At 43.5% G+C, this 24723-nt stretch overlaps 1 protein-coding gene across 1 annotated transcript; it reads left to right on the top strand.

Moving 5' to 3' along the window:
• The first annotated feature begins 281 nt into the window (after positions 1-281).
• On the top strand, positions 282-17551 carry pax3a (paired box 3a). The gene is made up of 9 exons (XM_034886845.1): positions 282-667; positions 1357-1592; positions 2095-2224; positions 2453-2596; positions 11452-11651; positions 12004-12169; positions 12336-12556; positions 15963-16226; positions 17302-17551. The coding sequence occupies exons 1-9, from the start codon at positions 613-615 to the stop codon at positions 17317-17319; spliced, it is 1434 nt and encodes a 477-aa protein (XP_034742736.1). The 5' UTR covers positions 282-612; the 3' UTR covers positions 17320-17551.
• Positions 17552-24723: the final 7172 nt, after the last annotated feature.

Below are 24723 nucleotides of genomic sequence, written 5' to 3'. Positions count from 1 at the left end.
GCCTCTCCGCCCTACAGTGTCCGGGTGCCTCACCTATAGGCTACATCCTCTTTCAGCAGAGGCAGACATATCTTATTATTTCGTTGGTTTTATTTAAAGTTGTGCACTAGGTGAAAAGTTCCCAGCGCGGCAGCAAACGCGTGTGACACATTAAACTGACCTCGTGAGGTCAACCCAGACAGAAGGGGAGCTCCTGCTGTCCAATCACGGAGCCCCTCCAGCCCCTGAACGTCCGGGTCTTTGACCAATCAGGAGGCGCAGCGCGGAGTCAGAGGGGACAGCGACCACAGATAAAATGTTTGACTTCCATCCATCCCCTCAAAGCATCATCTGAACCCCCGCAGGACCGTTAGCGACATGCGCTTTGATTAAAACTCTCTGGATAGCAGTCGGCATCCGTTCCCAGAGACCCAGGCACAGCTCCTCTGGTCGGGGCGACCTGTTACTCAGGGAGCAGGCTGCATCGCGTCTGTAGAGGCTAGAGACACTTTACCACGAACAGAAGGGTGTTTGGTTGGGATTAAAAGCGAGAAACAAAGGCAGCTGCGTTTAAACCTGTTACCTGACAGAAGGTCAGGGGTCATAACAGCGCTTGCAGGAGGTTTACCGAGAATGATGAGACCGACTCCGCACCAGAACTACCCGCGGGGAGGCTACTCTCTGGAAGGTAAGGGACCAGGCTACCACCAGTTGCTGCTCACAACCTGCAGGAAATTGTCCATAACTTCAGTAAAGTTGACACACTCGAGATCTGAAACGCTTTCATTTCAGAATCATTATTCCTAAGCAATCATTATTAACGAGTTCAAAGTTTAGTTGATGTCATTTTACAAAAGAAATTCATAAACTATCCCGGGTTAGCCTAGGCCTGTATTTTAAGTTTTATGTGGCACGATATTTAATTTAATGTAAGTTTTATTTCTTTAGGCTATTGTTTGTGTGCGTGTGTGTGTGTGTGTGTGTGTGTGTGTGTGTGTTTAATGTGTCATCATGATTCAATCTGTCGACATGACATGATCGATAATTGTTGGAAAAAAGCGTTTTGTTTTCTCATGCCGCTTCCAGAAAATGTATATTTCTTCAGGACAATTCGATTGTTTTTTTAAGGCTGAGTATTTCGTCTATAAGATAAACGATTTTTTTTTTAACAACGCAAGTCATTGATTTTCCATATTGCACTTTCAAAGTGTAACTGCTTGTCGATATATCCCACAAAGGCCCTTGTCTATTTGTAGCCTAAGTTGTTTCTCATCGCAAAAAAAAACAACTTTTTTCTGTGTGTGGAATAATTCAACCAAAGACTCCCCCATGTTGAGTGAGTTTTGCACTAACTGAATGCCATGCGCCGCTGTGCAGTCTCCACTCCGTTGGGACAGGGTCGGGTCAACCAGCTCGGCGGTGTCTTCATTAACGGCAGACCTCTCCCCAACCACATCCGCCATAAAATCGTGGAGATGGCCCATCACGGTGTCCGGCCGTGTGTCATCTCCCGTCAACTGCGCGTGTCCCACGGCTGCGTCTCCAAAATCCTGTGCCGGTACCAGGAGACCGGCTCCATCCGGCCCGGGGCCATCGGAGGCAGCAAGCCCAAGGTGAGAGACACAGGACGGCCCGCTGACGTTTTGGCAAATTCACACATATGACTACAAACTGAAATGGGAAAATAGCAAGCAACCACTGTATGTGAAATGTAGCAGTCATTTTAGAGAAGAGCCAGGTTGGTTTGTAATTTAAATGTCAAGTGTTTACTCTCATTTCCAAAGCGAGCAAACCCCACTGTTTGGATGTGAAACACTGGGAATCTAAATTTCAATAAAAACAGAAATAATTGGATTCAGTAGAGTATTTATGAAAAGAGATTCTTTATATTTCAACTTCTGCAAGTTTGACATTAAGATAAAGCTAAATAATCTTTTAAACGTCGGTGTCACCTTTGGATTTTCTTATCCATCCAAACTCGTGGCTTCATAGTTCAAACTTCTCTGTCTCGCCCAAAACAAATTCGGCATTGACTCTAAAATAAATAAATAAATAAATAAAGTAAAGTATAAAAAGACGTGACTAACTCTTCTTCTCTCCTTCCTCCTATCTCAGCAAACCGCTACTCCAGAAGTGGACAAGAAAATCGAAGAGTACAAGAGAGAAAACCCGGGCATGTTCAGCTGGGAAATCCGGGACAAATTACTGAAAGATGGGATCTGCGACAGGAACACCGTCCCCTCAGGTAGGCCTGCGTCTCTGGAGCTGCGACGGAGGCCTTTTACCAAAATACCAGGAAGCATGGGGAAATAATTGTCTTATTATTTTGCATAAGAAAACGGTTCGAACATTTCAGTTATAACATGGTGAACACGTTTGGAATATTGCTCTGCATGCAGGGCGTCTCTGTTTTCCTGTTTTCCTCTCTATATATTTCATATTTATTTGTCGTTCATCCTTTTTTTTTTCTAAGTGAGCGCCATCAGTCGCGTCATGCGGTCCAAATTCGGCGGAGCCGGGGACGACGATGAGGAAGATGATGAAGTGGTGAAGAGGGAGATGGAGGAAAGCGAACCACGGACCAAACACAGCATCGATGGCATTCTGGGAGACAGATGTAAGTCCAGCGTTCTCATTTTACAAGAAGCAACATCTGCGCCGTGGGCTTTACAATCCAAACTGATCAAATACTAATAAATAAAGTAAAGGGACGAGAATATCCTGATCTGGTTGTGAATGGTGGATTTTTGAAAGTCGGCATCATATTAGAAAGACAACTTTTAATTTAAGCGTAATACTAACAATTAAAAAGTAGAAGTGGCAACTAATTAATTGAACTGGTGTTTATATGGAATTCATCCTGGAGGAATGATCACTCATTTTAATTAAAATGTCCAGAAAAGTTAAATACATGAAAGTTTTAGATGTTTACGCATGCGTTTAGGCTCCCGGGATTTAACAAATGTTTGGAGGTATTATTTTTTTCTTTTTCAAATGGATAATCAAACATTTGTCTAACTTCCAAGCCTGAGAAACTTTTTTTGTATTTCTTTTTACACATACAATCGGACACTTGAGGATGAACTTCAGGGACAAAGCAGGGATAGTCCATTGAGACTCACACCTCAGTTTGACGAGCACAAAAGCCAAACTCCAGTGAGCGGCTCAGCGGTGTACAAAAAGACGCCAGGGCCTTTCAAAATTGGGAAAGAAAGGGAGAAAAAACTGCGCTGACAAAAGGCCGCCAGAAGACATTATGAACCCGCAATGAGCGATGAATTATTCAGGGACACCAATAGGCCCGGTGCGACCTGGTTTATAGACTGTTCCAAAAAAAAGAAAAGTGCCAATTTGGGGGCTTCCACCCACTTTTTACAGTTTGTCATTCAAAAAATAGATATAGGAAAATAGCTCAGACTTTAGACAAACACCTGTTGATTTACGACCTGTTGGAGCCTGAGGAGGGTTGCTGTTGGAGACATGATGCAGTCTATAGTTAATTATTAATGACCAGACCTCTGGAGAACAGTGGTAGTGTTCTGGCGATATGGTCGAAAGACGCACAGATTTATTCCCTTTATTTGTTTAGATTTTGTTTCACTGTTAACGTTTAACATATGATAACTTAACAGAAAAACAAACTTTAAGATAACGCATTTGGCAACTGGAAAAATAAGAAAGGCTCGTGACTTTTCGCCTGCAATGTGTTAAATTCAGGCCAGGCCTCGCGTTATCGAATTGATCGGTGCCGTTACTTTGGCGCACGGTGCTTTTGTCACAGTCTTTGCGCAGTGAGCGTGACGCCTTCAGCCAGCGAGCGCAGGGAAACCCTTCTCTCTACTAGATTAAATCCAAACCTTTTATTTCTCTCCACTTTCATCTCAGACTAAAGTCCGCCCCTTTCCTTTCCGCCTAGGGCGCACACATTCATGCAATATCTGTGGGCACTTCCCTCTCCCTCTTCCAGGCGAGACACATCTCCAATACTGATCAGGCAACTTTTAAAACTCATCACTGCACTAAAAAACAGTATAATAATAAAGTGAATAATTAAATGATGCGATTTATCAATGAATAAGGCTGTAGTTGTTGATCATTCGCTTTCTGTTTTGTTTAATAACTCAGAAAACTTGTCATCAGGGAGAAAAAAATGTAAATTTTGAAATGTCTTTAATTTGTACTTTTAGGCTTGTATGAATTAAGTAAAAGAAAACAAATACTGTTACTGTTATTTTCCATCAATAAGGGACATCCTACATGCAAACAGCTCCGAGGCACTTTCCCCCATTGATATACAGAACAGCGCTATTTCATTCTTGTGTCTCTTTGTGGAAGTAGTTGTTGTTTTTCTCTTTTATAGCTCTTCATTAGAATGTGAAAAGGGTGGTTTGGGGACTGAGAGAGTGTCTTCTGGCCAAATATTGATTAAGTAGGTGTTTGCAGAGGCTATTGTTGTGGTGGAGAGAGGCCTGTTGCTCTCTGCCCCTTTCTCCTCTACCACTATTGTTATCTTTCCTTAAGTGCTAAGATCAAAGCTGACTCATTTAGATTTATTTGTCTGGGAAAAGGACTGCTAAGGTTTTGTGGGATAAAGTACACTGGGCAGGCCCAGGTCTGCATGGCATTAACAAGTGGCTGGAGCATTATGGGAAAAGGATGTTTGCTGGGATGAAGCTGATGCAAAGTGTTGAGTTATGGAGATTTAATTTACTCCAGCGTAGATCATTTAAACACCATGCATGGTTGAGCTGAAACTTGAGAAGAATAATTTTTCATTTTTTTTTGCTCAGAAAGGGAATATATGTAACTCAGTGTAAATTTGGTACATCGTTTTATTGGAAGATTGAATAATGCAACTGTGCCAGTAATTAAGTTTTGCCATTAGTGGCTCGGAATTAATAGATAGCATCCTCTCGCCTATTTATTACTGTTAGCACTTTAGCCTCATTTAACTAATTACAGAAACCGAAGTCTTGAAAGAGGAGGTGCCACTCTCGCAGGATCCATTAATGACAGTGGGGGTGAAAGGGAAAAAGAAGAAGAAGGAAAAGAAAGCTCAGAAATACAAACAGTCAAAGGGATAACTTTTCTTTAAAGGGAATCCTGCGGTGCCAAATTGAATGAGCCCAGTTCTTTCAAATCTGCCATGGTGAACGCAGTCAACATGTAATAATTGGTTTCATTGAGGTGCATTCCAACAATCTGCTGCCATTCTCCTGCCTCTATTGTCCGGAGGCAGGCAAATAGCCAGGGGGACAGGAGGAATCAAGTGCTGACAAAACATGAAAGATTTAGCTGCTTTTGTCAAAGGAGCTGAGTAGGACTTTGTTTGTGTAAATAAACTGGGTTACTGGCTCCCCGTGACTTTGGCATGGATTCAGATTGAGGGAAATTAAGAGAGTAAGGAGAGCAGAATGATCATATTTGTGTTTGAGACTTATATTTTAAAGAAGTTAAAACGTGTTTGTAATAGCATTTCCGAAGGGGGAAATGATAACGGTAGCAAACTTCCAGGGGCAGCTGCCACATCCTAGCCATCTAATCCAATTTTTGAAATTTCATAATTTATATTCTCATGAGACATCTAAGAACATAAACTAGATACATTTCTCTCACACGCAGTAAGCAAACCCAACCGAGTGGTACGGCAATAACCGCCAACTAGATGTGGAATTTCTACAGCTTGTGTCTTTGTTAGGGATCCTTGCATTTCCACAGTAAATGAGTTAAAAGATTGAAGGTATAGAGGAGACAGAAGGCCTCAATGCAACCAGAGGAATGTCTGCTACGGCCACATTTCCATTTTCCTCTCAGGGCTGGATAATGGAGAATTTTAAATGTGGGCCTCACTCTATGTTTTTATAGTGTGTATAATGCTAGTTTAGCCCTGTGGTCTGTTCAAGGTAGAAACAAACCAAAAGTACTAATATGTTTTCCCTTGAGAGGTGAAGATAGATATGTTAACATAGACAACATTTTAAGACATTAGTACGTGCTGTTTGAGACCAGTTTGTGCTACTTTTCCAACACATTTAAATTTTCTATTAATACAATTTCAACACTTCTACGTGATGTGTTGGCACGACTCTCAGGGCTCTGTCTTTCTCCAAAAAAGAAAGGAAAAAACCCACACTGGCTGATCTGCAACTGAATGCAGACTCTATGCTTCATTAAAGCCTCTTTCTCTGTTGGCACCCACATTGTGATCCTCCAATATTAATTCAAAGGACAATTAATGAATGCAGGCCAACTTTGAAGTAATGGGCCGGGGTCCTGCCCTGAGCCGGCCCCTCTTCGCTGATGTACTCTCGCCACATTCTCCCCACTAACCCCAAAGACACTGTGAAGTGACTGAAAGAGAAGCAGTGAGCAAAGGAAGGTCAAGGAGAGGAGCCCCAGTAGAAAAAGAGCTCTCTATTTCCTTGGAAGTATTAGCCAAGCAAAACTCTGTGATGGGGAGGATAAAGGAGTGTGAAGAGAAAAGGGTCGGGGGCGAGGGGACTCTGCAAAGAGGAACACAATGGGATAGTTAATTGAGTAAAGCCAGACAACGTTGTCAATCACTTAACTTTGTTTAGCCTCAGTTTTTGTGGAGCTGTTTTGTCCAGCACATTGCACATTATGGGCACATCAGCACAACTCTGTTGCTATTTTGATGAATGTCTTTTTTGCTGTCTAAAAAAAAGAAATTCCACAAAAAATGGATATAACCTACGTCTATTTTATGTTCTTAGAAAGAAAAGTGTCCAAACAAAGGCTTTAAAATGACAATAAAAGTTAAAAAAAAAAATCTGCACACCTAGCTCATAAAACCAAAAGAAATGAGTGTTAATGAGTGTTTGCAGGGTAAAAAAAAAAAAGAAAGCGTGGAATGCGATGATGTCTTCTCTCTCTGTTGAGTGTGTGGAGTTTTGTTGCCGTCTTCACTGCAGCGCTGTGCAGTAGCTGTGGAAAGGTCAGGGGGCTAACCTAGGGTCACTTGACTGTTAAAACTATCAGGCCCCAGGAAAAAGAGGTTACAATAATGTTTGGGAAAAGATGACAACTGACCCAACTCCCTAAACTCACATCAGGGAATCAGGGTTATAATAATAAAAAATAAAATCATTTTAAGAGGCATAGGCTCTGAATCTGAATTCAGGAATGGGTTTTGCAGTTTGGAGAGGGTGTATGCTGCATATTCTAAGTGAGGGGATTGGTGTGGTTGGCTGTCTGGCCTGAACACAGCCGGGCTGACAATGAACTCCGCTGGTTAGTCTCTGTTTGACTGGAACGTGCGGCAGACTGGCCTGTTGCTTTGTCCCTGCGTGGGTTCTGTGCCGTTGCTTTGTCCGTGCCCCGAGGGTGGAAATGCCACCGTGAAACTGTCACCTAACTGCACCACGGTGGAACTAAATAATAACCACCGCATACTGGGCACACATAATAGCCATGAAGGGGCCATTTGTGGCATTTTGTCACCTCACCAATATTAGACAGAGATACATCTTTCATAGTCATATCGCCAGCTCTTTCTTTGTCCATTACGTGCCAACCTCCTGCGCTTATTCACTCCATTTTTTTCCGTCCATCACATCATCATCTCCCTCTCTCTTTCACTCTATCTGCCCCCCCCCCCCATCTTTTCCCAGGCAGCTGCGGATCCTGGGGGCTCTTTAGCAAGTCAAGTGACTCTCACTCCCATTTTTTCCCTTAACTGTTAACCCCAGCTGAGCCCATAAGCTGTCAGTTAACTATTCTTTTCCTCCAGTGCATCTGCTCTCTCTGGCTCTATGTGGCATGCCACTATTTTATTCAGTGTCCCAGTCACACTAGGCTCCGTGGCCTGAAAGGGCCAGATCTACTTCCCTGGGCAAATAACTAGTTCATTTGTCTCTTCTGCCCTTTGTTTTGTGTTGCGAACACATGTCACCAGCTCAATTACCTTCTCTATTAACAGCCCCTGGAGGAAGGGCTAGCCGCCCCTACCAAGACAAGGCTATAAACTGCCCCATATGCTCGGCTTCTCTTTCTCACTGAGGCTCTTCATCCCTTTCTCATCCATCCTTCCTTTCATTCTTTCTCTCCTCTTACAATTCCTTGCTTCTTTACCTTCCTTCAATACCTATTTTGAGTATCTCTTGCACTTACTGTCACTCTTTTCACCTCATTCACTTTTTTCTTTTGCAATTTCAAGCTACGTGTGGTTTGGATACATGGATGTCAGCGTCTGTGCATGTCTCTTCAAATTTACATCTCTTGAATGGATTGGGAGTGGGGGGGGGGGGAATGCTTGGCAAGGCGAGTCCTGGCCGATGTAGACTACGTAGTAAACAAGAGCAGTCTTTATTCTCGCAGTTGGAATTCTGGCTTTATTATTATTTTTTTGGGCCTGTTAGAGGCCCTGCTGCTGCAGGTGAAGCTAATGGAACTGGACATTCCCGAAGTTCACACCTCTGACCCTCTGGAGTTTATCTTCCCTGCCTGTCAGTTTCCTCTCTTGATCGATAAATGGTGCTGTTTATCTTGAGTGGTAGATCCGTAGCACTGTCCTATTCCTGCTGGTCTTTGAGCGTGTGTACTATGTGTGTGCGCACAAACACATCTGTAAATGCACTTGTTTAATTTAAATTAGGAGTCTCTGATCAGTTAAAGGAACCTGTTGAATTTACTTGTTGAATACTCTACTCTCCTAATCTGTGCCTCCAAGCTATGTTAAATAAATGATCCACCATCCACTCTACTATATAAACTCGCTTGTAGTTTACTAATCTACATCTTAGTTTGTTTTGAAATGACTGTTTCAGGGATAACTCTCCAGCGGCCCCAATTTCCGCTTAACGGATAATAATCTATCTTTCTGTCAAGATTTTTGTCAGGGCCACAGCCAAACTGTGAGCGGCTATAGAGTATTTTCAGCTCCCTAGTGCTTTATCTGCAGCGTAAAATTTGATTTGGGTGTTTAAGTAAGGAGGTCGAGGCCTCCCTTTGTGTGTTTTAGTATCCTCTTTTGCCGTTTGTCGCGGGGAATGTGTGGGAACAACCGTCTCTGAGTCCGCTTCTGCATCAGCGTGCCTTAAAATCGATCCGCTGCAACGTAAGAGCCTTGTTTGAAGATGTCAGAAATGTGGATGCCGCGACGGGTGAGCACACAGAAAGAGAGAGGTGAAGTGAATGGATGAGATGGAAAGGGACAGGTCCGCTTTTATGAATGACCAGCACCCCCATTCTCCTTAGCTTGGCACCCCACACCCCTTCTCCAGCATCTTCTTCAGGTGCCTTCAGCCTCCCATCTCCTCTCCATGTCAACCTCTTCAACTCCCCCATCCCCCAGCTCTGTGCCCTTCAGGCTGTGGAGGGAGGGGATGAAGAAGTGCTCCCCTGCTGTGCCCCTCCACAGCCCCCAGTGGCCCTTCTCTGGACCCTTTTGTGCCTCCCCTTCTTCCTCCCACCCTTCATTCCCCCACTCAGCCCCTGGCCTTACAGCCCCCATCTAACCCTACAGCCCCCCGCCCCCCCCTCCCTGCACTCCCCTGCTGGGCAGGTGACAGACCCCTGAATGCGGGCCCGGGCGTCCCTGATGGCTCCTACAGATGGAGCGTGGTAATCGGCCCAACAGAGGCCTGCCACAGGCTTTTCCCTGCTTAGATACAAAGGCTTGGCCTCATCACTTAAAAAAAAAAAAAAAAGAAACTGAAAAAAAGACAGCGAGTGAGAGAGGAAGAGAGCAAAAGAGAAAGTGCAGGGCAGAGGATGACAAAAGCAACAATGTCATTTGCCATTAAGGGAGAGTCTGTGACGGAGTGTTTTCTCTGTACTTTCTAATAATAAAAAGGAGGGGGAAAAGAGAAGGACAGACAGAAATAATGGGGGCAATGGAGGAGAGATCCACCCCCACCCTGCAGTTAACATGAGTTACAGTGCCAATGGGGAGCTTTCTCCTCTGAGGAGTTTTATGAGCTCTCCTTCCCTCCCTCTGGAATCTTTTCATTTCTGCGTCGTCATTGGTTCTCTGTCTTTTTCTTTCTTTCTCTGTCATTAAAATGGTAATGACACTGCATTTTACTTTGCTTGCTGTTTCTTGTAGTCTTCCGCTTTCGTGTTGTTTACATGCTGATGAACGTAAGTTTCACTTGCTAATTCAAACAATATTGATGTTAAAAAACTAACTCAAAGAAAAATGTTTTCATGATGTGTGGCCATCTCCTTATCGCTGTTGTACTTTAAAATGTTCTCTAACTGGTCTCAAGCCATATCCTTACTTGAACAAACCACATCTCAAACCCAGAGTGCATGCTCCAGGAGTCCTTAAGCATGCAGCCAATCCTCTGTGAGACTCTATGCCTGCGTGGCGCCCTTGATTCAAATGGAATAAAGAGCTTCTCTCAGCATCAGAATCTTGTGTGCTGGCGGCCCGGAGCACAGTAGCATTCCCAGAGAGTAAATCCGTGTGTAATGCCTGGTCAGACACACACTGGCAACCGGCACAAACATTTCCTGCTTGGCTCCTGAGGCTCCAGAGGCAAGAGGAGATCCCTGCTACCCCCCTCCATGTCTGACTTGGCACTTTTTAATTAAAGCTTTAAATCTGGAGGGCAGAGGGAGAATGAGAAGTCTGGGGAAACAGACAAGCTTCAGTCCTCTGCTGAAGCCTTGCTGTTGCTTACACCTGTCTGTCTGCTTTTGAGTCTCTTATTTCTTCTCTCTCTCAGCTTGGGTGTTGGTTGCGTAGTCTGCAGTGTGTTGAAAAGGTGCAGTGAACCTTCCTCATGAGGTTTAAGAGGTCCCTCTGGGGTGGATTTGGGAGTGGATTCCAACTCTTTCTGTCTTGTGTCCATTTGTTTTTGCCACATTGTCATAGTCTGCGTTCACTGAGTGAAAGCCGATTGCCGAGACGCAGCAGATGCATGTTTGTGAGTGTGCGTATGACTGAGAAAGAGATGGGGGATTGCAGACATGTAATGGCGGACAATGGCAGGCTGTCACGCTGGTTTGTGGAGCCTAATCATTATTTAATAGATGGGTAACCTCCCCCCGAAAGGCAGCAATAGTCCTCTGTCTCTAGTCTCAAGCCTTCATTGATTCCCTTCTTCTGCTGAATTAGATCCCAATGGCTGTCTCCCAGTTACCCAGTCGCTCTCTCCTGCCCTCAACTGAACAAACAGATTAAGAAGCACCTGCAAAAGGCTGACTACTCTTTACTATGGGACCCTATCGGCATAGCGCACAGCAGGGCTAAGACTGGGAGAGACACAGTGTCCCAGGGAATAGATGCCCCAGAGGGATCTAGTTCCTTTTTTAATCCATGTTCAAGCTGCCTCTGGCTTTTGATCCCCTCAGGATCCACTGAGGAGTTCAAGGGAGCAGGGGGACACAGGTTAAATTTGCTCTGTACTCAGCACAACTTTTCTTCTCTAATCTGTCCCATCTGTCTGTATCAGTCTGATTCCATTGAATGTTACTATAACAGTGTGTTTTATTTTGCAATTTCAGCCAGTCACTCGGACGAGGGCTCCGACGTGGACTCGGAACCAGGCCTACCTCTGAAGAGGAAGCAGCGCCGCAGTCGGACCACCTTCACAGCGGAGCAGCTGGAGGAGCTGGAGAGGGCCTTTGAACGCACGCACTACCCCGACATCTACACACGGGAGGAGCTGGCTCAGCGGGCCAAACTGACGGAGGCTCGAGTTCAGGTCAGACACTTGCACAGTCTTTATCACTCTAAGTCTCCAAGATCCGATCTTGAAAGCGTAGGAATGTGTCGATCTGTAATGGAAATGTGTTTTGTGGGTGTTAAATTGCCTTTGGATGTTGGATGTTGTCACACATTCTTTACAGCCATTAGACATGTTTCCGGCCTCCCTGTCGGTTCAGCTTCCTTTGATGGGTCAGATAGGCCTCGAACACTCACACACACACACACACACACACACACACACACAGACACACAGACACACACATGCACTCACAAGCACCAAGGACACTCACTATTTTGGGTTAACATAACAGATAAACATGAAAAACTCTTGTCTGTTTTTCTCTCAGGTGTGGTTCAGCAACAGAAGAGCCCGGTGGAGGAAGCAAGCAGGAGCCAATCAACTGATGGCGTTTAACCACCTCATCCCCGGTGGTTTCCCTCCATCAGCCATGTCCGGTCTGCAGCCCTATCAGCTGTCCGACAGCCCCTACACACCCACTTCTATAGCTCAAGGTGGGTTCAGCTAAACAAACCCACACATACCTAAAATGTATGCTTAAAAAAAGATTTTTGCAAATGGGTTGATACATAATCTAGAATTATCTTATTAATGGCAGCAAAAGGAATTCTGGATTAAACCAAAATGGGATTTTAAGTAGAACGCTTTTTTCCACTGCAGCATCCGAGCAGCCCAGTACAGTCCATCGACCACAGCCTCTGCCCCCCACCTCTGTGCACCAGGGTGGGCTCGGCCCGTCAGCGGGCTCCCAGGATGGAAGCTCTGCATACTGCCTGTCCTCTGGACGTCACGGTTTCTCAGGATATTCGGACAGCTTTGTGTCCCCGACAGGACACACTAACACCGTCAACCCCAGCATGGGCAACAGCCTCTCACCACAGGTTCGTCACTACATCCTTTATTGAAATATAACATAGAAATACTAATAGAAACACTCAAACCTATGAATACCTGCTTACATGAACATCCTCATATACCCACACACATATGGTATCATACCAGGAAACAGGTCACTAATAGTTCTTCATGGTGTTTATGAGATGCGCCATATGGAAGGATAATGATACACACTGTGTGTGTGACCTAGCAGGTATCATTGCAGTGACATTGATGAAGACCTTGTTAGGCTAAGCAACACGGTAGCTTTTCATTTTTGTTTATTGTGATGGGCTGTTTGATGAGTTTAAAATGTGGCAAACGTCAGTCTTTGGGGAGAGAAAAAGGACGAGACATGAGGAAGGATGTATAGATGTTGGACGATGACACAAATCAAAACTGAAAAGACAATTATGGTCGATTACACAGTCATCAGTGTCCATCAGTGGCTCTCTACCAGCCCAGAAGATGGACTAACAGGCGGAAAACGAGCTTTTAACCGCCACAAAGGGTGGCCGGTCCACATGCAATGCATGCTGGGTACTAATTCCCATGAGAGAGTATCTCAGACTCCTGTCAGGCATAGATAAAAAACTGCCTCAGGCAGGTTTGGTACTATGTGAATGCCTGAGAATGTAGATATATTGAAAAGAAGAAGATCTTTGTTGTGGCTGCCAGGGTGCTTGGAGAGAGAGTGGTAGGTGGCGCCATTGTGGCTGAGTATAATTGACTGCTTTGATACATGAGCTCTAGTTATGGACTAGAATGAGTTGTTTTCTCCTCAGGAACTCGCCACACATTAGTTTTAAATCATTATTCTTTGGAGATGTTTATTTTCACTGGACAGATAAAAGTATATAGAGACAGGGGAGAGCAAAGATGACATGAGGAAATCTGCTCGTGGTTGGTGCTTTTACCCTGAGCCAACTGAGCTACCTTGTAATTTGCTGAAACATAGCTGGTATGCAAATCTTCTCCTGTAACTGAGGGCATGGCCATGGTGTGAGTTCACCCAGTGACTTTAGCGCCAATAAAAAGGCTAAAGTTGTTGTGGCCTCATGGATGGTTTCAGCATTAACCTCAGTGGGCAGCTCCGTACAGAATGGACATCTCATCTTGCAAAGGGACGGCTGCAGGCCTGGAATGTTTTCTCAGTCTGGAATTGCAATCACAGAATGTTCCAGTGTCTTAATTGATTGGAATGAAGTAACTTATCCCCTTGTAACAAAGTGTGTAATTTATGCAAATGACTCACTTTGTTGGCTAATTTGTTTTAATTTACGTATTCATTGCAGCTGTTTAAATGTATATTGCAATACAGTTTTCCTTATTTAGGATGAGGATAGAATTAATTCCCTGATTTGGACTTAATAAGAGGGAGGAAATGAGAATTGATTAAATTCTATGACATTGATAGTTAATACACGAAGACCTCTCTGCACTTAGAAAACTTGACGGCCTTCAATTTTCTGGAACAGCTACACAGCTTGGTGTACTTCGAATCCTCCCTGGAAGGATCTGGTTATCTGAACTCCAAGTCTGTCTATAAAAGCTACTCTATCTGCTACTGTATCCACCAGGAGATTCAGGGGTTCAGTTAACTCCAGATATGGTCACATTAGAGCGCCATGGAGTTTTGAGGTGGATAATGTTGACTTTAGATAGGTGATATTGTTGTCTGAGCAGTTAGCTCTGTATTTGGAGCTTCAGTCAGGCCAGTGGTTTCCCTGTGGTGCGGGGTCTCTGGCGTCTCATCTGGTGCATACCAAAGGAACCCTTTCTCAGCAAGCATGCGAGCGGCCGGGATTTGCACCCCCCCTGAGACTTAATCCCCGGAACAACCTCAAAACAGACACCATCGGAAACTGCTGCCGTTTCGGTTGCACACAATGTGCCTGAACACATGAGCATGTAGGTAGACACAGACCCTCTGACACTAACAGAGATATGGCTACACGGCACTCGATAACCACGGGAAAAAATCTTTCCCATTAGATCTTCAATTTATATTGCAATAATTCAGTGATATAAATATTTCAATAAACACTACAACATTTTCTAATGCTTTAGGAAAAGGATACATTTAACAGTTTTTAAAGTTGCATGAAGATTTACGGGCAACGCAATTTAATTTATATTTTCTGGAAACCATGCACCTTAAATTTATAAATAATCCAATTGTGATGAACTCTGTGTGCAACAGGCGTTTGTATTATACAGTATATAGCAATAAGATAAATAGTGGTTTGGTGGTAGGCAGCATTGATGTGTTTGTCAGATGTGTGAGGTCAGATCACTCTGTGTGTGTGTGTGTGTGTGTGTGTGTGTGTGTGTGTGTGCGGATGCATATGTGTGTTCAAGCGAGCTGGCTGTCATTTAGAAAAGCCCTGTTTTTTAGAGTACGTTATTGTTGTTATTGTTTTTGTTTTTTTGCTTGGTCTTAGCAGGATATTGTCCCGCATAGACTTTAACTCGTGTTCAATCTTTAATTTCACTTTTTAGACATTTTTGCGACTTCGCTTCTCACGTAAACCTATGTGCAGCTGTTCACAATGTATCATCGATACCCTTACAACCCTGACATCAGAGCAAAAAATGCTTATGTTACCATGCGCACGTGCACACACTACACGCACACACACACACACACACACACACACACACACACACACAGACACAAACCTACTGTTAAATACACAATACCACACGTAGGAGAGGTAGCTCTCACACACACAAACATACCCTGCTACTCGTTCCCACGTACCCTTTGGCCTCTTCACCCTGGCCTCACAAGGACACGGTGAATTTAAGACATCAAAAAAGAAAGTGAGAGAGGGAAAGACAGACAATAAAAAAGAGACACAATTCATCAGTGGACAAATACAAATCTGTTTAAATTCACCTTAAAATGCAAATGTGTTGTTTAAATAATGTTCTTATGTGATGAATTGGCCAATGTCTGAGATTCTTAAATTTTTTTTGGATTAATTCCATGGGTAACACAATACTACAAGCCGACAAGTGTCATGATAAGAATAAATAAAAGTGAACAAATATCCTCCACATCTATAAATTTGACAGGATAACTCCAACAGAAGCCACTAGTATGCTAAAGGATTGAACTTTTTAGCCAACACCAGCTCCCCAATCAGTCAAGCAGAGTAAAGAGAAACCACATGTGTGCAGGAAGCCAGTAATAATGTATTTCTGACAATAAGCAAAGAGACGGCTTACACTTAAGGCCACCTGAGTGGAGTGGAAACGTTGATTGAATGGTGTAATAAAAGTGGAAAAATTGGCTATGTATTTTTCATTTGAAATGTGTTGGTAAATGAAATTATAAAGGGATACTAATTTACGTTGTGATTTTTCTGTTCTAAATGCCCAGTTTTCGTCTATTTATCCCCACAGGTAATGGGCCTATTGAACCCAGGTGGAGTGCCACATCAGTCCCAGAGTGACTTTGCCCTCTCCCCACTGACCGGAGGCCTGGAGCCTAATGGTGGCATGGCTGCCAGCTGTCATGGTTCCCAGCGCTTGGAGGCTCTACCAGGCCTGACCAGTATGCCCACCCTGCCTAGCACCCAGTCTTACTGCCCTCCTTCCTACACCTCCCCAGCCTACGCCATGGACCACCATCCATCCTACCAGTACGGACAGTACAGTCAGAGCAAGGTATGCTTGAAAAACACTTTATCGTTTTAGTGTTTACCTAACTTTAATTTACTTTAATTTCTTTAATTAAATGTAAGTACACCGTTAGGTTATGTCCTCCTATAACCCCTTCCCTGGCAATGCAATTTAGTTGATACTTTCTAACTCACAGCCCACAATGATTGCGCAGACCTTTCTAATGAGCAAGCTTCTCAAATCACCCTGTTCTGTGCTGAAAGAACATGTATGTTAGAGAGCGCTAGTGGCAAGGTTACCTCAGTTTGCATTACCATCATCCGGCTATCCGCACCGCCTGATGGCGGAGGCGTGTCCGGGTCTTATCCCAACACTCACATTTTCCCTCACTGTCCTTTCATGACCCTGTATGATGAGCTTGCCTATCAAACCCTCAGTGTAGCTTTCCTAGCCATGTAACAAAGATAGCTTCCCAAATGAAAGGAGCCACTTTCCAAAGCGTGTTTGACAGGAGAGAGAGGAGAGGGCAGTGTGTTGCTAGGGCTGATCCAAGGTACACTACCACATGTTGACCGGCCCATCAGTGGCAACATCTTGATGTCATTAATTTATCCAGTCTGGGAGAGACCCACATGTAGCTTTTGGGGGGTTTGGGGAAATGTGTGTCTATGTGTATATATGTGTGTGTGTGTGTATGTAAAAGGAGGGTATGGGGCTCTTTAACAGGGGCCGATTATGGCCCTTGGCAGACAGGATTAAAACCATGTGTCCCACTGAAGGTCAGATTTAGAGTTGTTATTGATCAGTGGAGCAGAGCCACAGATCCAGGCTAAGGCTAAGTCTCAGGCTAGTTTTACCAACCACATTAGGTTCAAAGACTGTCTCAGGAGATTCCCAAAGCTCTTCACCAGTTTTATTATCTAACCTCGGACCCCAGTTTCCATTCTCACCTGCTCTCATGTGCTCTTAAACAGTTCTCTCACAGGCCTCCCTGTCAACATCACACCTCTCATTTAACACATTTCACACTTTTTGCTACGTTAACCATTGAAGGATTTAAGCTGAATGAAAGGCAAAGAATCGCCTTAACCCTCTTTCTGTCTTTCCCTGTTCCCCTCAGGTGCCTTTCATTATATGAAGCCCCCAACATGGCCTGAACAGGAGGCTTCCTGGCCAGTCTGACATTCATCCCCAGAGAACACCCCCACCCACTGCCTTTGCCAAACATCCACAGCCCCGAGGACAGTGAAAGAGTGAGAGAGAGAGAGCGGTTTTGGGTGGGTGAAGGGGTTGAGGTGTTCTGCTTCAGCGAGGGAACCAGTTGAGATGGAGGTGTAGTGATGGCGATGGGGGGGGGGGGGGGGGGGGGGGGGGGGGGGGGGGGGGGGGGGTTGACTGGAATAATTAGGACCAAAGGCACAGCCTCTCCTGTTACCTGGCAATCGCTTTGCTTGTGCGTCACGTCACGCTCCATGGACCAAGCATGGCTTGTTGTCCATGCTTAAAGAGGAAAAGAAGACGGGTGGGGTGGGGAAAGGGGAGTAAATACATTCAAGATTCCATATTAGTTTTTTGTAATAAGTGGCAGAGTGGAACTGGGAACCCCCCTGTGCTTCTGCGGCCCAGCTTGATGGGGGAGGGGCGTTTTCTTACGGTTATCAAAAGGATGGATGGTGATAACGTGTGGTGCTCAGCGGCAATGTCCTTCTAAGGATCTCTTTTTCACAATGTCTTAGGAAAATAATATTCACTGTACACTGATGCGATTTTTGTATAAGACTTTTGAGATGAAGATACAATTCAATTCAATTCAATTCAATTTTATTTATAGTATCAATTCATAACAAGAGTTATCTCAAGACACTTTACAGATAGACCACACTCCATAATTTACAAGGACCCAACAGTTCTAGTAGTCTCCTCCAGAGCAAGCAACAGTGCAACAGCACTGGGATACACCAGGAAATACACCGGGAAAACCACCAGAAAGGCATGAATCAAGTGAAGTCATAGTGAAACCACTGCAACCCAAAGAAAGTGCAATACATTCATACCTCATGTGATGTAAATAAACATGGATCAAATGTCCCTGATTATACGCTCAAAAAAAAGATGTTCTCTCATTTTAATGTCAATAATTTTGGGTTGTGTGCATTGATCAATCAGGGGAAATCGTCCAGCGAAGAGAAATAGCAGGCCTAGTCGCGATGTCATGAAGCCAAAAAATTCTCTGCCAGTGAATACATTATTCAGTTTGACAGTTAATTTTTTCTTTTGCATGTATTAAATTAGTTCTCCCCAGAAAGTTGCAAACATTCATTCCATTGCTTATTTATTTAGTGTTGTTCAAGTGTTATGTCTCTTCTGTATGTTTTGTATTAGGTGCTCTTAAGTGCTTAAGTCTTACACAGTGTTCATTATACTGTACATGTTTTTTTCTTTTGTATAATTTCCATTTCCATTGGCGTAAAACATTATTTTGTTGTAAGTTTTGTGTACAATACAGCACTATTTACTATTTATAATAAACTATATAAAAATGTAGAAAGTTGGGACTTTGAGTGTCATTAATGGCTGGAGCTACCATTGAAAAAACTGAAGTTAGGTCATTTGTTTTTTATAATTTATGAATGAAACCTGGTTGGTATTTTTTAAGCTAATTCTATTATTATATTTTTAGATTCAACATGTTTAAATTTGACTGATTATAGACCAGATTATAGACCAACAAATTAACAAAGGCTCAAAGTCCTCTGCATTTATTCTCCAGAATTGTACTCTTGGCAGTCTAGATCTTCAAAATTTGAACTGTAAACCTAACAAAATTAAACAAGAAAATTGTAAGTAATTAAAATGTGAGGCTTTTAAAAAATCTCTGATGAACTATCGGACAGAAGAATCTTTTTCTTTCTTTATTTCTCTCTCTCTCTCTCTCTAATGCCATTTCAAACATACCAGCTGTTACCCTGTTATCTAAATTCAGACGAGCTACTCTCTGAGAGCAGCACCCCTCGTGCACACTCCTTGAGCACTAAATCATAAATATACCCCCTTTCATAAACACTCCTTTTGGACAAATTCCTTCTCCCTAGGGGCTCCTTCACACCCCTTAATGACTAAAGCAGAGCTGCTGTAAATTATATAAGCACAGCGGCCCATAGTCACACCAGGACATCAGTCACTGACATGGTTGTACAGGGTGCAGAAGGGTTTCGGCTCTGTTCACCCAGTTGGCTGACTCCTCAAAAGGTTACAGATATCACCAATGCATTTTTATCACTCCCTGGCGTTTTTTATTTATCTTTCTCTTCTTCTGGAGGTTTAAGGATCAGGTATACAGCTGTCCCTGTCATTCATGGCATATGGAAGTGTTCATGCTTGACAATACATACTCTGAATGTTCGTTTTTGCATGCTGGAAGTTTTTTTTGTATGCAAGTATTTGTGTGTTGACAGGTTTGCATGTTTATGTCCGGTGTCCAACACACAGATCAAGGCAGGATCACATTTCGTTATTTTCTTCACTATCTACAAACTTTTTTTCCCCCACTTTTTTTAACAAGTGCTCAACTTGTAAGACACAATGAGTGAAAAAGCCAAAGGGTTTGCTTTGGAGCGGAGCATCAGTCAAGCAGCCACACACTGGAGACAACTTAACCTCTGACCCCAACACTCTTTGAAATGAGCAGACCACTTGACCGAAGCTGACAACAATCCAAGCGTCTCTGCAGCTTCCAAGACCCCAAATTGAAAGTGAAGGAAGGAGCACAAAGAGGATGGGCTGAGAGAAAAAAGATAGGAAAAAAAGAGTTAAAAAGAGAGCTTTAGAAAATACTGTGAGCCAAAATGTGCTCGGGTAATTGTAATCTTAGACTGTATGACTGATTGAGATTCATTTCTAATCAAAATGACAAACAATTCTGTAAAAAAAGACTCTCAAAAGGAGGTCTTAGTTGTGCTTTTATGTGTAATATTTAAGCTGCATCCAAGAGGACAGAGAAGGAGTGGGCTTTATCTTTGAAATACTGCCTTATCAAGTCTCTGGAAGAGTGGGGGGGTGACTCATGGCGTGCCTTTCCCAAAGTGGTGAGTGCCTGCCTCTCACACTTTCTATCTATAGTCCTTTCTCAGTCGCCCTGGTCCCTTTCTCAGTCTAGTATCTATTTAGTTTCTATCAAAGTTCTCCACTTCCACCTTTAATTTGGCCATGGAACACATGAACCGGACTCTCCTGCTTTCTCTTCTCTCCAGATGCCAGCAGATTCTGGAGGACACTGGTATGGACATTAATGGACAGAAAATCAACATGACCAGCACCAGTCCAGCATCTCCCATCTCCATCTCCACGGGAACTTACGACAATGCTTACTTCTACATCTTGTTTGTGATGGTTTTCTACTCCTTCATTGCCATGGCACTTTTCAAGTGCTTAGGCAGCGACGAGGACAAAAAGGACCCGTACAAGGAGTTCATGAGTACTGGGCAGCCGTCAAGACAAAAATTCAACACAGGCCACATGGTGGAGAAGTTTTACTTTGAAGAGGAGAGCAGCCTGTGAGCCACAAGCTTTCTATTGGGGGAGGAGGGAGGGTATGAACGCATGGGGGAATGTTTTGACAGTCACCAAGCCAGAAAAACGTCAGTGCGGACTACTCAGGCAAGACCTGCAAGTGATTTTGCAACAACCTGTAGTAAGTTCATTTTTCCCCCTTCTCCCCCTTCCATCTGACAATCAGAAATGTCACGCAAGCAGGCAGGCAGGCGGGCAGGCAGGAGGAGACGGCTGCCTCTGATGATGTGAGAGACGGGTGGAAACGTGGAGAAGTGTGGGTCAATGGAAGGCCGGAATCTCCTCCTGTGAGGCCCAATCAGGATCAATAACACCGGGGCCATCGACATGCACACACCACAGGGAACCAGGGATACCTCAGCAGACTGACGGTGTGGACAACATAGACACTGTGTGCGTGTGTGTGTGTGTGTGTGTGTGTGTTTGGGAGAAAGAGAGAGAGAGTGAAAAGAGAGAGAGATAGTATTGATTAGCCATTGGATTTCCATAATCTGAATTCAGTTTAATTTAACCAAACATCTTGAACAAATTAGTAAAGGGTTAAACATTCTTTTCATGCATTTAAGCTAAAAGCATTGATAAGCATTTACACTTTTTTTGTGTAAATCAATAAAGTATTTAAATCTGGACATGATTTGAACGTCTCATTTCCCTTTAGGATGTAGCCTACAATAACTGCAGCACCAACCACGGGTAAGATGTGCCTAAACTGTAAATGAATGCAAAACAACGGTCCTGAATCAATTATAATGACACTCTGCTCTCAAATTGGTTCGAATTATAGCCAAAAAAAAGCTCCATGCAAGAGCCAGCGGACTGCTATTCTACGTTGGAAGTGATCTTCGGAGGCTGGACGCGCGGCTGCAGGGCCGCTCCAACCTCCCGGTGACCCCGTAGGATCTAGGTTTACAAAGCTGAGGCGAAACGTGAAGCCGAGACTCCCTCTGTAGAATTAAGTTGGACTGCGCAGCGGGATTGTGCGGAGGAGTTTACAGAGAACACACGCTTCTGATTTGCACCACATAACGTTACCTTGGCGGAGAACTGGCGAGGACGCTTCAGATTAGCAGAGGTAGGCTATATATATTTATATGTATAGGCTACAGGATGACCATCAAAGAAAGAAAGTAAAGAAATGTATTAAATGTTTGAAATAAATGGAAGCATCCGGGGTCATAGGTGGGTCTGGACTGACAATGCTCGGTCTGATTTGAACTATCCGCTGCTTCAGGTTATTCCGGTCCCCGAGGCCACATGTGGACCTGTTTCTTCTTCTTCTTTCCTCAGCCTCATAATTACATTTTTGTCTCATCCTCCCCTTGAAGTGCCGGGGTCACCACGTGGATATCTTACCCCGCCAAATAACACTGCCTTGATGTTTTGGACGAGCTTCCTAAACATTTAACTCTAACCAGATAGTGCTGACTGGGGTTCAAGATATTTGGTTACCAACAGCATGAAGTGGGAATTGACAATTAAAACAATTTTACTTTTAACAAATAATTCTCCTATTCAGACAAATGACTACAGGACACTATAGTAAGTACTATAGGAAAACCATCTGCAAAATAATTACAAGAGATGTCGCAGATAGCAGGGAGCGGGACAGATGGGTTGTTACTGATTACAGTTAACAAACCTCAACCTGGGGGTTAAGGTATATTATATTATATATTATTCTATTCTATATTATCTCAGCACCGCTCCTTTCCACAGCTGCACCCCAATGGCCCACATGGCGATGGGCCCGGCCACACAGATGATCCACTGGATGAAAGTGGACCATTTCTTAGATGGATTTGATGTGTCTCCACTTCAGATTGCAGCCTTCACCCACTCTGCTGCAGAAGGGCTCAGGCTTCAAAGTGAGAAAGACAACATACAGTGAATACATAAGCAAACAGATTAAATATGATGAATGGCTCTCTTCTAAACTACTTTTGCAAACTCATTTGCAAATTTCATGAAATCACATTTTCATTTTTCTCCTCATGGGTTAAAACAGAGACTTCTAACTATCCTGTTTAATAAACCCAAGAGACAAAAGAGTCGAAGAAAATGTTTCTTTCCTTTCAAACTGTTGATCATTGGGTATGAAACATATCTGTTTCACAGCCTGTACCTGAGATGATAGTGATCTTATAGCCAGACCTCTGGTTGGAATGTGTGCGTATATGCTTCCATCTACTGGTGGAGATGTGGGACTACTGGTGGAGATGTGGGACTACAGGTGGAGATGTGGGACTACAGGTGGAGATGTGGGACTACTGGTGGAGCTGTGCTGTTTGCTGTCATCGCTGTCCCGATACAAGGAAACTGTCAAAAGCCTGAGGTGTTATTAAGCCTGTAGAGGTGTGGTAACAACATAACTACTGCAGATTCTTCTTGACTCAGAGTGCCTCAGAGTACATGACTCTTTTTGCTGTTTTTCTGCTCCCATCTACTGCTGTTGATGTTGAACTACTTTTTATTTAGCTTGATCTAAATTTGGCTGTGCAGTACTGAAATTGGTCGTCAAAAACCACAAGTATGTGCAACAGATATTTCCCTCAAACGGACCTACACTAAATACTTATGATGTGGTAAAGGAGTCACATTATGCTTAGACCATCATCAGGACTGATCATTTAGTTTGCGTTACATTTTGCGTTCTGATGTGTGTTGTGCAAGATCTCACACTCTCTACTGGTAAGCATTGACCAAGGAAGAGACACACGAGTCAAGCAGTGGCTGGGGTACACTAAAACCTAAGAATATAAAAAGCTGCCCATACAGCATGTATATTTATTGAGTGTAAAAATAAAACAGCCCTTTAATACTTAGATTAAATAATACTTTAATCATCCGACAGTGGGGAAATTCCCTATATTTGTATTTCTGTATTTGTTCTATCTTACACAGCTGCTTGTTTTTTGTCTTTTAGTTTTCATACTTCAACTATTACTGTTCAGAATAAAATACAATGTTTTACTTATCATTTCAGAGAGGCAGCACACTCATCAGGAGCAGGAAGTGTAAACCAATCCATGATGATTGGCAAGGGTGTGGACAACATTTGCTCCTTACATTACTTTATTGTCTGCCAAAATAAATAAGCACAATGTTCTTGGAGCTCTTTGATGTTTTATTTTCCTGTTTCACTGACAGATATTGCGTTCTGCCTGCATAAGTAGGCCTACCGTGAGATTTTGAAGCTACATTTGTAGCCACAAGTGGAAAATCCCCAATGTCCAAACATTCAAACACAGAAATGTTTGAATAAATATGCATATAGTTTGCATATTACATTTTTTTTCTACCAATATTATTTGATAGTGACACTTATTCCACTTGGAGTCATGATGTCATGTCTCCTGTAATATACACTGATATTTATTCACAGTTTAAGAGTATAACCTTTGAATATACACTCACCGGCCACTTTATTAGGTACACCTGTCCAACTGCTCGTTAACACTTAATTTCTAAGCAGCCAATCACATGGCGGCAACTCAGTGCATTTAGGCATGTAGACATGGTCAAGAGAATCTCCTGCAGTTCAAACCGAGCATCAGTATGGGGAAGAAAGGTGATTTGAGTGACTTTGAACGTGGCATGATTGTTGGTGCCAGAAGGGCTGGTCTGAGTATTTCAGAAACTGCTAATCTACTGGGATTTTCACGCACAACCATCTCTAGGGTTTACAGAGAATGGTCCGAAAAAGAAAAAACATCCAGTGAGCGGCAGTTCTGTGGGCGGAAATGCCTTGTTGATGCCAGAGGTCAGAGGAGAATGGCCAGACTGGTTCGAGCTGATAGAAGGGCAACAGTGACTCAAATAACCACCTGTTACAACCAAGGTGGGCAGAAGAGAATCTCTGAACGCACAGTACGTCCAACTTTGAGGCAGATGGGCCACAGCGGCAGAAGACCACATCGGGTGCCACTCCTTTCAGCTAAGAACAGGAAACTGAGACTACAATTTGCACAAGCTC

This window comes from Etheostoma cragini, chromosome 12 (assembly GCF_013103735.1).
Source record: "Etheostoma cragini isolate CJK2018 chromosome 12, CSU_Ecrag_1.0, whole genome shotgun sequence".
Lineage (NCBI taxonomy): Eukaryota > Metazoa > Chordata > Actinopteri > Perciformes > Percidae > Etheostoma > Etheostoma cragini.
This window is presented reverse-complemented; position numbering and strand designations above follow the sequence as displayed.

What these genes read in the sequence shown, in the direction of transcription:
- pax3a (XM_034886845.1), top strand. Translation starts at nt 613, where the DNA reads ATGATGAGACCGACTCCGCACCAGAACTACCCGCGGGGAGGCTACTCT. An exon ending in TCGGAGGCAGCAAGCCCAAG is followed by an intron (nt 1,593 to 2,094) that starts GTGAGAGACACA and finishes CTCCTATCTCAG; the next exon opens with CAAACCGCTACTCCAGAAGT. An exon ending in GCAACAGCCTCTCACCACAG is followed by an intron (nt 12,557 to 15,962) that starts GTTCGTCACTAC and finishes TTATCCCCACAG; the next exon opens with GTAATGGGCCTATTGAACCC.